Raw genomic sequence first — 15,625 nt, 5'->3', positions numbered from 1 at the left:
TCTTCTTATTGTACAATATTGTTTTCGTATATGAAGCACACACGGACATAGACATCAAAATAAGAAAAATAAGATAATTAAAAAAATAAAATAGGAGCAGGACAATCAATTTTATTTTCATGAAGCACATCGAAGTGAATCGAAGATCGATTTTAGTTCGCGTTGGGTATCTAGCATGCAACACACCGGAAGGAAGTAATTAATTATAGACACCAAGGGGACAATCCTATAAATTATGTCGTGACTACCTGGCAACAAAAGGCAGACGTGGATTGTAGTGTAGCAAGGCCCTCAGTGTAGTCAATGAAGAAATGGGAACACTACATTGTCGTACTCTGTCTAAACTCATTTTAAAAAATTGGTTACATTTTTTTAAAAAGTGAGCTTTATATAGCGCAATATCCACTAAGTTTGCTCAAAGCGCTTTACAAGGCCCTCATTGTAGTCAATGAAGAAATGGGAACACTACATTGTCATATACTCTGACTAAACTCATTTTTGAAAAATTAGTAATTTTTTTTAAAAATTAGCTTTATATAGCGCAATATCCACTAAATGTGCTCAAAGCGCTTTACAAGGCCCTCAGTGTAGTCAATGAAGAAATGGGAACACTACATTGTCATATACTCTGACTAAACTCATTTTTTAAAATTGGTAAATTAAAAAAAAAAAATTAGCTTTATATAGAGCAATATCCACTGGTCTCATTTGTGACTTCTTTTTTTATAATAAAAAAAATTGAGCTTTTATATAGAGCAGTATCCACTAAATGTGCTCAAAGCGCTTTACAAGGGGTCCCTGGTCAACAGAAACATTTAACATGTAGGGCGGGACATGACGCCTGTTAGGCGATATTACAATTTTTCGGACAAAGACAACGCTGTTAACGGCCAGGTACTCATTTTACACCTGAGTACGGTGAGAGAATGTGAGTAAAGAGCCTTTTCCAAGGATTCAACTATGCGCCGAGCGCGAGGCTCGAACCCAGGACCTTCCGATCCGAAAGCGAGTGTCATACCACTAGACCACAGAGCCGCACAAGACCACATAGGTAAGAAAAAGTTTACGACTCCAAATATTGAATCAGATGACCTCCGACTTGTCAAAATCGTGCGGCTATGTGGTCTAGTGGTATGACACTCGGATCGGAAGGTCCTGGGTTCGAGCCTCGCTCGGCGCATAGTTGAGTTCTTGGAAAAGGCTCTTTGTTCACATTCTCTCACCATACTCAGGTGTAAAATGAGTACCTGGCCATTAACAGCATTGTCTTTGTCCGAAAAATTGTAATATCGCCTATCAGGCGTCATGTCTCGTCCTACATGTTAAATGTTGCAGTTAATCAGGGCCCCCTTGTTACGCGCTTTGAGCACATAATATGGTGGATATTGCACTATATAAAAGCTCATTTTTTTAAATTAAAAAAAGAGAAGTCACAAATGAGACTTCAAATAGTCTCAAGATTAAAAGTCTTAGTTTTGAGACCTTTTGACTGAGGGGGGTCATTTTGAACGATCTATATAATTTGAAGTTAAATGTTTTTGTTGCCAAAATAAACAAAACTATTTTATCATTGTATGGACGTATTCATAAACTTGGATCATAGGACCAACTCAGACCTTAGTATGAAAAGTCGATGCTTAGATCATATCGTTGCCAGGCTGGAAATCTCTTGGCTTTGCCAATTCTATTGTTTTCCTTTTTAAAGAAAAAAAATTCTTTTCATTTATTTATTTTACTTTACAAACTAATTGATTGTTCGTTTGAAATTAATAGCAATTAGATCACGTGAACCGGAACCGGTCTTAGCATGACAGGCATGGTGGGAATGTTTACGGATCATTGGTCAGATTGAAGCAGTGTAGTTCTCAGAACTATCAATCTACAAACCCGACCTGAAATACACTACACAGTGCTGGGATTACCCGCCCAAATCATTACCCGGGTAATACCCGGGTAGTGGTCTGATTACCCGGGTACCCGTGGCCCACAAATTTTTTGGGGAGGGGGGCGGGGCTTTTTTATTTTATTTTATTTTTTTATTTATTTATTATTTATTACAACAAATGAAACGAAACTGAAGTAATAAACAAGGATAATCAACTACAATGAAACCCAAAAGCAAAAAAAAAAAAAAAAAAAACAAAAAAAAAACAAACAAAAAAAAAAACAAAAAAAAACAAAAACAAAAAAAAAAAAACCCTGAGATTCCTTTAACAGATAAGAACTAATATATATTTCTGTTGATTCCAAAATTGAATCAATTGTGTGTAAACAAATAATACAAAAAAAAAATCAATGTAATTTAAATATAAAGGAGGAATATCTTTTGAAAAGTGTCATGTAAATGTAAATATGTAAATCAAAATTGTATTACTTCCACTCTCAGTTCGGTTTCCATTTGTTAAAGCGGGTACTCGTTACCCGCCCCTTCTACCCGAGTACTCGGTTTAACTTTAACCCGGGTACCCTCCCAGCACTAACACTACATATTCCTATTATATATGTCATGCCAATATAATTTCAAAATGTGACTTACCGCCTAAAACAAGAGTGAACCAGGTCCGTTCCTCTCGTGGTCGGGCGGCGTTGCCGTAACAGTCGGGTCGTGAGTCCGAATCCTCATCGCCGCGAAGTATTGGTGTTTTCTGGCACTTGTCTACTCTACTCACTTCATTTCTTGGGCGAAGTGTCCGAGTGGTTAAGGCATTGTAGTGTGACCCGGAAGATCCCGGGTTCGAGCACCGCTTCTGGTACTTCCATTTCTTTTTCCTTGGGCAAGATTATTAACCTCTAATTTGCTCACTTTGGACAACATGGGTGATTCCTGTTGACATCTTGTTTGATGGATTATCTATATTCCTTCATGGGATGCCTTGGCGACGGTATCTAATGGTTATTTTTATTTATATATTTTTTAATCAACATAAGTGCCTGTTCCATTCACTTTCCTGAATTTAAATTTTTTGGAGTGATGGATGGCGTCGATTGTAGAGCTCGTGGCCAGGCGGAGTTGCCGTAATAATCCTCATCACAGCAATGCTTTTTTTCTCTATTGTCTTCTGGCCCTGTTGTACTCATTTCATTTCTTCTTTTATAAAATTTACCTGAAACGCGAGATGTTTTTTTTTTTTTAGCCACCTTGAGAAATCAGGTCTATTTGTTTTCAAATACGTTTCTGACGATAAAATCTATTTTTAGCATCGAAACCACCCGGACATTGTACCGTACTAATGTGGTTTGTCACAAATATAAAACTGTCCCAAGTAAAAGATATCCCAGAATTCATTCATCCAATTCTTTGATTGTCATCCACATCGGTGGATTTTCCGAGTATGTTAAAAGCGAATTTTAATTATTTTCAATTTTACAGCTCTAACTTTCTTCAAAGTCGTTCATGCGTCCATATTGATAATGAATCATTCATAAAAATTATAGGTTGAGTTTAATTGTCTACACCATGCTCCAAGCACTCCACAATGCTGCATTTATAAGTGCTGATTGTGGCAAAAAGTGAAAAGGGAGGAAAATTTTGAACTATTGCCTTTAACCAGTTCACTGCCATAATTTGTAAAAACACGTATTAAAATAATTTGGCCAGAAAACTTGTCCTTCAAATATAATAATAATAATAATAATAATAATAATAATAATATAATAATAATAATAATAATAATAATAATAATAATAATAATAATAATAATAATAATAATAATAATAATAATAATAATATTATATCTTTATTGTCCCCAAAAAAGTGGCAATTTGTCATTTGGTTACACATTTATAACAATACAATATTGACATAGACACACTCACACAGGATGCACACTAGTAACATAGTAGTTATCGTAAAAAAAATTTTTTTTTTAAAATTACGGCATCAACAACAACATCATCATCGATCGATCTAAATGACCGAAGTCCGAGGGTTGAGAGTTTTTTCCAAGATGCGGGTCATTCAAATTGATAGACATTTGAAGGACGACTTTTCTGGCCACATTTTTCAAATACGTGTTTTTCCAGTGTCCGGTAGTTAATTGGTTAATTGTCTACACACCATGCTCAATGCACTCCACAATGCTGCATTTATTCTCGCTAATTTCAATTCCATGAATGACATGATTAGTTTTACTATGGCAGCTTTTCATGGAAAATAATAAATGTACTAGGGAATGTGGTCAACCCAGAGAGAGGTTGGACGTGACAAAATAATAATAAGCTCATAACAGCACCTGATCTGGTAAAATGTACTTTGCCAGAGATCAGCATCCTATGTTAGAGGTAGAGAGAAACTGTTATTAGTTTCCATTTAACGCTACCGAGACAGAGAAAACTCCGGTTACATTGGCGCTACGTTTTACTGAAGATGCTGTGAATCCTACGAGAAACTTAACCCTCTCCTTACCAACTATAGGACAATCGTCACATTCGTTACGATACAACCAACATTTTTCTTATTCAAATGTCTTTTGTACATTATAAAAGTAATAGAAAATGAACAGTGTGTTGTAGAATGTTTGTTCAAGAAAGTGTGCATAGCAAGAACTTTACTGCTATTGTGCTTGAGTGATTAAAAATATATTTTTGTGTAAGTTGGGTGTGAAGTTTTGTGGAAAATCTTGAAAATGGCTGGTAAGGAGAGAGTTAACTTAACAAATCCAAAATGTTGGCCGTCGTTCTTTGTACCATGTTTAGTAGAGCGAGACAACGATTTGGAATTTCTTTCTTTTCGTTTTCAAATTTGTTGTTTTTAAATGTAGATAAATGAAACAAAAAATATCTTCCTGAGACGGTCAGCAGAGGACATGAAGGATTGGAGATCCACAGATCCAGTACTACTTGATGATGGTGATGACGACGACGATGATAATGATGATGATGATAAAGATGATGATGCGTTTTGCTTTATGAATTTAAATCTCCAAGGAGACATTTCTCAGAGATCTGATCAACAACTGGAGCGTATTTTTTTTCAAATTGTTTGAAACTTGAAAATATTTCCGGACATTATCCATATAATCTGAATCCCATTGTGTTTTTGAAAAGAAAATCTTAAATTTGGGTTTTTTATTGATTTTTTTTTTTTTTTTTTATTAGCATAAATGGCCACCTGAGTCACGTCATCTATTATTATTATCTTCTTTTTGTTTTCTTGGTACTGAAACGTGGTTTTAAACCGTAATTCAACTTCCAAAAACATGTGTTTACACACATTTTCAACACCAGAAAATAAGGAAGATAAAAGGATTATCACCACTACCACCACCACCACCACCACCAACAACAACAACAAATAAAAAGAATTAATAACTCTTGTTCTCCTACGCTTATTCAAAAAGCCGCCTTAGAAAATGAATCAAAGTGGACTAGATAGCTCAACCATTGAACAACAGTAGGTCTCAATAGCAATCATTCTATCCGCATGTTAGTCTAAGATAATTTTAGTCTTGCACAGATACAGACATAAAATACGTCCCAATAGAAATACATTCAGAGAGTAAAATTAAATGCCTTTTTGGTTTGGACAGATTGAATAAAAAAATCAAACTTGCTATTGAGTAAAAAATGGATGAATCTTCTCCATTTTCTCAAATATATTTCAAGTTCAAAGCAAAAGTTAAGCGCTGCTGAGCACTTTGCCAGTAGATAGTAAAGCGCTATATTAACTCACTCAACCCTAACACCGACTATATCCGTAGTTTACTCAAGTAACTTTTACCCCATGCCTATTTATGACATTTTTATGAGACACATTATAGGTGTAACATCAAAGCTAATTTTTAAAAAGTTTTTTGTATGTTAATGATAGTTGAATAAATCTATCTATGTACATGCTCATTTTTAATACATTTTTTCCAATTTTGAAAAGTAGCAAAAATCTCTAGGATTGAGTGAGTTAAGAAATTAATATTATCATTATAATCTTAATAATTTTTTAAAATTCAACACAAATTCCTATCACTTAGAACATAATGGTATCATAAAAACAAACTCAATTCATCCAATCGCTTTATATTTTTGCATTTTATTTTATCATATTAATAAATATACATTTGAGAGTATATAATAATGTACTGCATCACCAACAAATTCTGGAGATGGCATTCTATCTTAACATTGGTTAATGACTAATACGATCGATACGGCATTGTTTATACATGACAACAACTAATCAATCATGTGTAAGTTAAGTAAAAATCATGTACAAATATTTACAATTAAAAAATTCTAATTTGTTACATAAAGGCTTAATATCACAGATAAACTTTTTATGGGACCTTTTCGTTTGGGTAAAATTCAAATCACTAACTGAAGGATAAAACTACACAAACTTATTCATTTAATATTAAAGATTTTTGTCTCATTAACTGTAAAACATCAACAAAGACGAAAAATTAAAAGATAATAAAACAAAATCAATAGAATGCAAAAAGAAAATAACACGTAAACTGAAATTTATAAAACTGCAATAGTAATCTCAGACACAGAAAATGCTCTCATTCAGAGAAACAAAAAAAAATAATTAAAATACAAAACAAAACGAACAAAAACCCAAACCCCCCCCCCCCAAAAAAAAAACCCCAACAAAAAAAAAAACAAACAAACCAAAAAAAAAAAAACAAAAAAAAAAAAACAAACAAAATAAAAAACAACAAAAAGCAACACACAAACAAATCAACAGTAAAACTAAAATTGACAAAAAAAAATTGATGGCATGTTAATTTAATAATTAGTAAACAATGGTACAAAATGATTATTCCTTTTTACCTATAACTCACAAATGTTGTATTATGAAAATAGGAAAAGGTTATGGAATGAATAAAGGATAATAAATACCCCTCATTTAATTAAAACTCGAAGCTCCTAACCTAAACAGCTACCTGCACATCTATATTACAACTTAATAATTTTCATATAAATGTAAAGGCACTTTAATTGATGTCACAGCTATATTCTGATCTATATATAAATTACGATTTTTAAATCTAATAAAACAGACCACAAATTATATCGTACCTGTATCTTTTTTACATTCCAATGTACATGCATCATTTAAACACTTGTGCCAATTTCTTGTTTTTAATTTTAGAAAAAAGGAAATTAAATTTTTGAACAAAAAAAAAATCATAATGGGACCATTTGGCCCATATCGCATCCATAGTTTATCCATGTTTCTTTAGCAGGAAATAATGCTAATTTCCCGCTATTCTTTGGATAGGATGTTGGCCTATAACAGAAAACTTTCTGCCAGATGAAACTTCAGGTAAACAAATAAATCACAACTAGGTAGACAGGGATATAGAAAAAAAAAGAAAAAAGGATTTCCCAACTGGATCTACTCAAGTTTAAAATAAGTGATTTACTAACGATAGGGCTACAACCCCCACCCTTTTTCACACACACACACACACACAAATTTTGACTATGACTATCAAAATAATGTTGCATGACACATCCAGTCTGAACAAAGACTATTATCTTAACAAACAAATAATCATCTTCCAAACAAATAAATAAAGAAGATAATGAATCACTCAGGCACTATCAATCAATTCCCATTTCATACAAAATGCGTTTTGGTACGGAGTCATTTAATCGGAGTAAATTAATTAAAACACTGACAACAAAGTTATGAGAATACGATGAATGATGATGGAATTTTGTACAAGGACGGATTGAAAATACCCCCCCCCCCCCCCCCCCCACAGAAAATTTAAAAAAAAAAAATCCCAAGAAAACAAACCCCCTGCCCCCGCAAAAACAAAAAACAAAAACAAAACAAAATCCCCCAAAAACAAGAGGTAGAAGCAGTTGATGATGGACCCGTTCATCTCTTGTAATAATAAATATGAGACCAATCATTTCAAGACAGTATTATTTATAGGTCAACCCTGATAATTAGAATTGAATGTAAGCTTAACTAGTAATACAGCATTTGATTCTAATGGAATGCTTACGTGGAGGAGAATGAGTTTTAATTCTTATACTCCAAAATGCTTAGATTTCCTAATTTATATTATGATGATTTTAAATTCAATTATTCCTATGGTTCATTCCCACGTTACACCAAATTGACGCAGTATGTTACATACAGGTGGGGATTGAAAATCAAAGATTTAAAGAGGGAAAATGGGTAAGGGCATGTGAATCTGGAGACGTGCTTCACTTGAAAAAAAAATTCTGCGAATCTGATGTGATAAAAATACCAATAATAAAAGGTGTGTAGCAGATTTGATTTAATTTAAATTAAATCGAAGTTTCTCTTCCCTTTTTTATTTCTTCAAGCTTCAAGCAGCACCACCTGCATTATGAAGGTGATGCAAGGCAATTAGAGTGATGAAAACTGAGAGCAAGTAAAAAACAGTATTAAGATTTTAAATAAAATCAACTAACAGTTTTAAACGTCGAGTTGAAGTAAAAATTATGAGAATACTAATATTTGAAAATTTACCTTGATATTAAAGACACCTCATAAAAGAATATATTGAAGTACAGCTTATTTCCATGAAAAGATCTACTCGTAAATCAACCAATGAGAACGCCTAACTTACTTAAAAGCTGACCTCGTCATGAGCACGGTTTTCTCCACTGTCACAATACACGTTGGGCTTATTTATAAAAATACTAATTGTCTTGACATCAGAAAGATATGCAAGTAAGTAAAATATTATTGCTTTTCAGATCTGTTTTAATTGAAAACATCAGGTTTGAGATGAATCCCCACCTAATTATTATAAACGTTTGTAAAAAAATTAAGCCATAGACTCATACTCGTTCAATAATTCGTCTAGACTATTCCTGCGTCCCTTGCTGCCCTTGTTAGACGCTACGGACGATGGTTTGCTGGATTTCTTTCCTTTGGAGTTACCACCCTTTCCGTTCTTTCGCATTCTGGAAGCAATGAATGATGGTAGAAAAACGATTAAAAGAATGTCATGATCCCTCTTAAAAACAGACACTGTTAAAAAAAAAAAAAGAAATAAACAAACAAACAAATAAATAAATAAAGGCTACATATAATTCTAACCTCTTTTGTGTCTAACAGAGTGGTGACACACTACTGTAGCATTAAACCCGAGCCACCTTCGATTCTTCAATCTGTCATGATTTCACCTGTGATGAAATTTAATCATGCCATTTTGTATGATTTCTTGAATTTGCCACTTTTTGAGGTCAAAAATTTATTGTGATTAACCAAAATTTGTTACAATTAACCAGTGACTTTTATTTAGAATTAATTCTGTTTCCTGGGAAATGTTGCGCTTAATAGAAAGTTGGGATTAACCGAGTTGCGGTTATCTGGAGTGGACTGTATTATCAATATCACTAGCCTATGCTGTATCGGGTATATAAAATGTAATCAGAAAGGAAAAAAAAATTTAAAAAAAAAAAAAAAAAGAGATAAAAGAGAACATACCTTAATTCTTCATCCTCAGACTGCTCACCACCTGACACAAAGGTTAACTCCCCTGTCTTTGTCTTCACAGCAGTAACTGTCCCTGAGCTACTCACACTGGGTGTACGCGTCTTTTTAATATTTGACTCTCCTGTGAAAAAAATTGCTCATTTTATTTTACTGGTTTTAATGAAAGCTTAAGGCACTCCGATAATTCGTTATGCCTACTTCTATGATTCATTTTATTTTCGTTGAGGAGAAAAGTAATGCTCTGATATGCGGCATACGATGGTAGTTTTTAATCAAGAATGATGGGCTTTTCATAGACATATTCATTCCTATTGTAAAATAAACGGAATGAAATTATTTACCAATTTGAACTTTGAGAGTTGTCTGAATTCTATATCGCATTGAAAATATGTCACTCTTAAATAGGTTCTCATTTAAACTGGACAGATTGGGGTACAATTAATCAATAATCTTTTTCAAGTAAAGAAAGCATAAGAGAAACAAAGTTACCTATTAGAATTACTTTATCAAATGTTGGAATGCGGTAAACTACTACAAGCCATTGATGCCCATCTATTTTCTGTGTCAGAAATCTTTACATTCTATGTCTTACCATCTTCAGTGACATAGCGGTAACTACTACAAGCCATTGATGCCCATCTATTTTCTGTGTCAGAAATCTTTACATTCTATGTCTTACCGTCTTCAGTGACATAGCGGTAACTAGTACAAGCCATTGGTGCCCATCTATTTTCTGTGTCAGAAATCTTTACATTCTATGTCTTACCGTCTTCAGTGACATAGCGGTAACTACTACAAGCCATTGATGCCCATCTATTTTCTGTGTCAGAAATCTTTACATTCTATGTCTTACCGTCTTCAGTGACATAGTTGGCAGGGAAGAACCCTTGCGTCCCATCTTCCAACTCTCCCATCCACCAATTCTCATTGTCTTTGTACAGGATTTTCACAATGTCTCCTTTGAAGAATGTCAGCTCATCAGATCGCTGTGCCTTGTAGTCATACAACACAAGAACCTTTAATAATAATAATAATAATAATAATAATAATAATAATAATAATAATATATACTTTATTCATCCAAAAAAATGAAATTCGTTTACAGACGTGGCATGCATGAAAATGTATTAACACAAAGTTGAGAATCTATGGCGACAATGTATACATATATATTTATTATATATATTATATTATATATATATATATATATATATATATATATATATATATATATATATATATATATATTATATATATATATATATATATATATATTATGCAAATGCACAAAAATGTAAAAATATACAACCAAGAACCAATAGCAACACTTTATATATTAATTTGATAAATTGAGAGATTTGACCATTTACAGATAAAGACAGCAAATTAAGGGAGATCAATTTTGAGGATGGGAGATCTACGATTTGATTTATCTACGATCTTAATGTATATTGCAATACTATTTTAAGCACCACTTGATTTAGATAATTGGCTTCAATGTTTTGATTCCCCTCCTCCTGCTCTTCCAACACATTTCAAAACAATTGTAAAATTAGAAACTAAAATAAATATTAATCAGATTGTTGAATTTACCCTTATTATTCTCTTCTGTTATTGAAAACATTCATGTTGGATATAAGGCCTTTCTTCTCAATTAACAATGTTTTTATTTCTTTGGGAACATTTTTATTTCTTTATGATCAACTTTGGTTATAATCCCGTATATTCTAATTCCTAGATACCCAGGTTCAGAGTTATTTTAACTTTGATAATAGAATTCATACCGATTTGTGTGTAGCTGTCTTGCCAACAGGTGATTCAAAGGTGAACTGTGGTTTTCCCAGGGACTGAAACAATCAAATTAGAAAATTGGAGTATAGAAAAAACAATAACAAAAACAAAACAAAAAACAAACTACCAAATATTTGTGCAATGCATGAAGTGTGAACTCTCGTTAAAATGCTAATCCCACAATTGGCTTTATGATTCTCCTAGCAAATTTTGCTGTTTTATCTACAACAGAAAAGATTGGACATTTCGGTTTGCTCAGTGTTTCCTATCAGGCTATGCCAAATATAACTGCAAGTCAACTGATTTCAAGTACACCCAAAACCACAGTCACTGACATAACTGATAAAGTTTTGTTTGTTTGCTTTTAGGGATGTTACAGCCGAAGCGGCACTTTCAGGTCATTTCTGAGGCAGTGAAACTGAAGATAATAAAGTGGTTTAAAGATTTACAGCAAGCTGACAAGCACATGAGAAAAAAGGGGACAAGTTCAACAGATTTCAGAAGTAGATCCGGGAACAAAATACCTTGTAGGTAGCCTGAAACCATCTAAAGGTGCAATGCTGATACTGCCCCATGATCAAGCTTAAGAGGGACACAGTCAAATGGTGACATAAGAAAAATAATATCAAAAACCTACCAATGACAAAATAAATGACAAAGAGTAAATCTGTCTTGACTGTTTCCCTCTCAACAAGACCCCTAACAGGGTCAAGGTAAAAACAAGGTCACAAAGCAGCACGTAAAGGACAAATGATATAGAGCTAAGGATAGAAGAAATAGCAAAGATGTAGACACACATACAAACAGTTTAAAGACGGGATTATCAACAATAGTTCCATTAAATTATTGACATAATATATCCTGTTTCAGGTGTTCCAACATGGATCAAAGCTTACCGTATTCAAAGTGACATGAGGTGGTCGACCAAAGTAGGTTGCATTAGGACTCTTGCTGCCTTGTCTGCCCACTAGATAAATGTAAAGAATAGAAAGAGAATTAACACCGTCAAAATTGACAACGATTGTGCATAAGATTAAGAAATACATCAGAATATTATACAATTGACAGAGTTGCCACTGTAAATAAAATTGTAACTGGCTCTTGTGATATCATTGCATAATTCCTCCTCCATTTTAAAACCTTTTCATAGCTCTCATTTTTCTGTGGACTTGAGATTTTTGTAGACAGCAGGCCTTCATTTTAATCTGTAAATTTGATAGTTACCATTATTATCTACTTCTTCATATAGACTGGATCAGATTGAACTTTACTTTTGATGTTGCGTTTCCAAAAGATAACAATGATAGAACATATATACTACTTCCCTTATGGAAAGTAGTATATATCTGTTGTGCATCTTCACACAAACACTAATACAACATCAGTTACATCCCATCGCTAGAGGCAATTTACATCTAAGTATCAACTAGGATAATTGTGTAAAGCGCATTGCCAAATGAACCAACATCGATATGTGTTTTTACTCATTGTAAACCATCCACCTCATAAAAGTACACTCATGCTGCCAATACGAAAATACAGTTACAAAGGATTTTCTTTTTCTTTAAACAAATTAGAGAATATTTCTTTTAGAACAAGCCTTCATACTTTCTGAGAAAGTAGGTCTCCAATCTCCATCACCCGCCCTCATGTAACTCTTCTGGGAAGAAAACTGGTTTGCCAGTAGTTGACTACCACCTCCACTCGAATGAGGTGACAGGAAACTTGGTGATTTGGCCTGAAAAGAAATTTAAAGAACAAATATCATCAAGCTTCTTGTTGGAAAGTGTTCTGCTCTTCCATTATAATCCCTCTGTAAAAACCAAAATATTATTTTGATTATGCGTAAGCCATCATGCTATTGTGAAGGAATGTATAGAAGGCATAGTGGAAAGGAAGAATTTCATGGGTCAAGAAATTTGGGCGAAATGTAAGAAAAGAGATGCTTATAATCGTGAAAGGTTGAAGACCATTTCTAGTCAAACTGGATTAGACATGGAAATTTTGATTTGTAACAAATTCTAAAAAAACATTTAAGCACTTTTCATTTAAATAAGTTTCATTACAAGTCTACATTATATTAAGTGATAATCTCATTCTAATAAAAACATTAAAACAAACAAACTAAAAAAACCTTTGAACATAAATCATAAGGGAAGTAGAATATAATGACGCAGCTACCTTTACATTTACATCTCTTAGCCAGCAGAATTTGCATGTTCAGAATAAAACTATTTTTTATCTTTTTCTTTTTAAAATAAAAAGTCATGTTTTTAATCTCATATTTAAGTGATTTGGGTATCTGAGTAGACTTAATGACTAATAGTATATTGCGCCAAAAAAAAAAAGAATCCAAAAATAAACACAAACAAAACAAAACTATGAAAAACAAACAGAAAAATAAAATTGCTAAGAGGGCCAAACCTATGTGAACAAAAACCTCATTGAAAACAAATCCTTACCGTCTGCCGTGGAGTGAGAGAATAAGCCGCGTCCTGTGGCATCCTCCACGTGGACTGAACACCACTACGACCCACTGTGTCCAATCTGGAGCTCAACAACTGGTCTGGTACAATCATGCCTGGCATCTGTGTCATTTGTAACTGGGAATAGAAAGTCAATTTTAAGAACATTTTAATCGGAATTTCAAAAGTATTAACTAAAAAGATAATTTTTCTCATGTGATCCATTACCATAATATAGTATTAAATCAGTATTTTTTTTAAATTACCAAAATATAAATCTATTCTATAGACTGAAATTTGAGTGAGACTAACATGGTTTATTTTCTAAAATAACTATCATTTCGTAAACTATAAAAAAACAACAGAAATGTTGTAATTCTATTGACAACAACTTTATCCATTTGTCAGTATATTCCATGATGACATATATTGCTTTAAGATGATTTGTTACATTTCTAATCTTTTAAATTGAATAATTTTCTCTTTCCATGTTTAAAACAAGTCAATAAAAAGAAAACTTTAATATATCAAGTTTATAAATTTGAAGTTTTAAACTAAAATTTGTTAATAAAAAATCAAGAACAGAACCCATCCCAAAAAACTTTGGCTATGAATTGGTTTGATATCTATTATCACCCACAGGAAGCCAATTTGAAAGTCTGCGCCTAAAGAGAAAACCATTCAATTTATTTCTATTAATCTGATTACAATGTGCAATAAAAGAAACCTGTTTTGGGCCATGCCGAGCTCGTAGGGGTTACCAAAACATAAAACAAAGATAACTGATGCCAAATCTTGAACCAAAAAGAACACAGGTTATGCACTCCATACACCAAATTAATTTCTAGGTGACATGCTAAATCTTACTGTAGCAGTGTCAAGCTTTTTCATGACACGTTGGTATCTTGTTTTCTCTTGTACTTCAAATTCTTCTTTACTCATGACCTTTGACCTGGCTGTTTGTAAGTCTGTCTCTTTGAGATGACTGAAAGAAAAAGAAGAATAATAAGGAACCAAAATGGAATACAAATCCTACTCTAATAATAATAATAAAATTAATAATAATAATAATAATAATAATAATAATAATAATAATAATAATAATAATAATAATAATAATAAATTAATAATAATAATAATAATAATAATAATAATAATAATAATAATAATAATAATAATAATAATAATAATAATAATAATAATAATAAAAATAATAATAATTATTATTATCATTATCATTCATTATCATCATTATTTTTATCTTCATCATCATCATCATCATCATGACTAATTTTTTTTTTTATTTCCAAAAAAAAGCCCAAGCAATTTGAAATCTAGGTACACATACATACCTCTGACATCTAATTAGTCTGAATATTTGTTGAAAAAGTTAAATACCAAGGAGATTCAATTTTTTAATAGAAAATTTGATTATGGAGCATTACCCAGTTCTAGCAGTTTCTAAATCTTCCACATCTGTTGTTTCAAATGCTGGTGACATTGCCCGAGGAGAGAAGGCATCAGCATGGGCAACTAGGGAATAAAGAGATATATCATATAGACTGATAATTGTGACCCCTCGCCTCAAAACGGTATTAAGTCGGGATGGCTAAGATACTGAAAATTGAATTTATAGCCAGAAATATCAGACTTGTGTTGAGTTTGTATGTTTTATTGGGGAGAATGGACACCATATTTTAGGGTGCTAATGCCAACAATTTATATTTTTGACCAGTTTAACATTTAATTCTGCTTTTAAGCATCTGGTTCATTCCGACACAATACTGTTTTGAAAAGATGGGTCACAATTTTAAAAAATGGAATTGCTCTTCATCAACTATGGCACTCAGTTTTAAAAATAGGAAAAAAAAAAGAAGAGCTTTTATATAACGCAATATCCACTTTCTGTGCTCAAGGTACTTGACAATGGGGTCCCAAGCCA

At 32.6% G+C, this 15,625-nt stretch overlaps 1 protein-coding gene across 2 annotated transcripts in view; it reads right to left on the bottom strand.

Moving 5' to 3' along the window:
- Positions 1-6,007: 6,007 nt before the first annotated feature.
- LOC144969451 (jouberin-like) overlaps positions 6,008-15,625 on the bottom strand; it is a 33,391-nt gene continuing 23,773 nt past the window's right edge. The window contains exons 24-32 of one of the 2 annotated variants that reach the window (XM_078908570.1): positions 15,129-15,216; positions 14,551-14,668; positions 13,681-13,821; positions 12,827-12,956; positions 12,115-12,185; positions 11,212-11,274; positions 10,281-10,443; positions 9,419-9,548; positions 6,008-8,892 (exon numbers count right to left, since the gene is read on the bottom strand). In XM_078908570.1, coding sequence (XP_078764696.1) covers positions 8,754-8,892; positions 9,419-9,548; positions 10,281-10,443; positions 11,212-11,274; positions 12,115-12,185; positions 12,827-12,956; positions 13,681-13,821; positions 14,551-14,668; positions 15,129-15,216 — 1,043 coding nt within the window. In that variant the 3' untranslated portion in view covers positions 6,008-8,753. The remainder of the gene's footprint in view (positions 8,893-9,418; positions 9,549-10,280; positions 10,444-11,211; positions 11,275-12,114; positions 12,186-12,826; positions 12,957-13,680; positions 13,822-14,550; positions 14,669-15,128; positions 15,217-15,625) is intronic. The other variant, XM_078908578.1, reaches the window with a different exon arrangement.

This window comes from Berghia stephanieae, chromosome 1 (assembly GCF_034508935.2).
Source record: "Berghia stephanieae isolate SIO BIC M18660-M18661 chromosome 1, UCSD_Bste_1.3, whole genome shotgun sequence".
NCBI classification, from domain to species: Eukaryota; Metazoa; Mollusca; class Gastropoda; order Nudibranchia; family Aeolidiidae; genus Berghia; species Berghia stephanieae.
The sequence above is the reverse complement of the archived record's forward strand: the minus strand, read 5'-3'. Positions and strand labels throughout refer to the sequence as shown.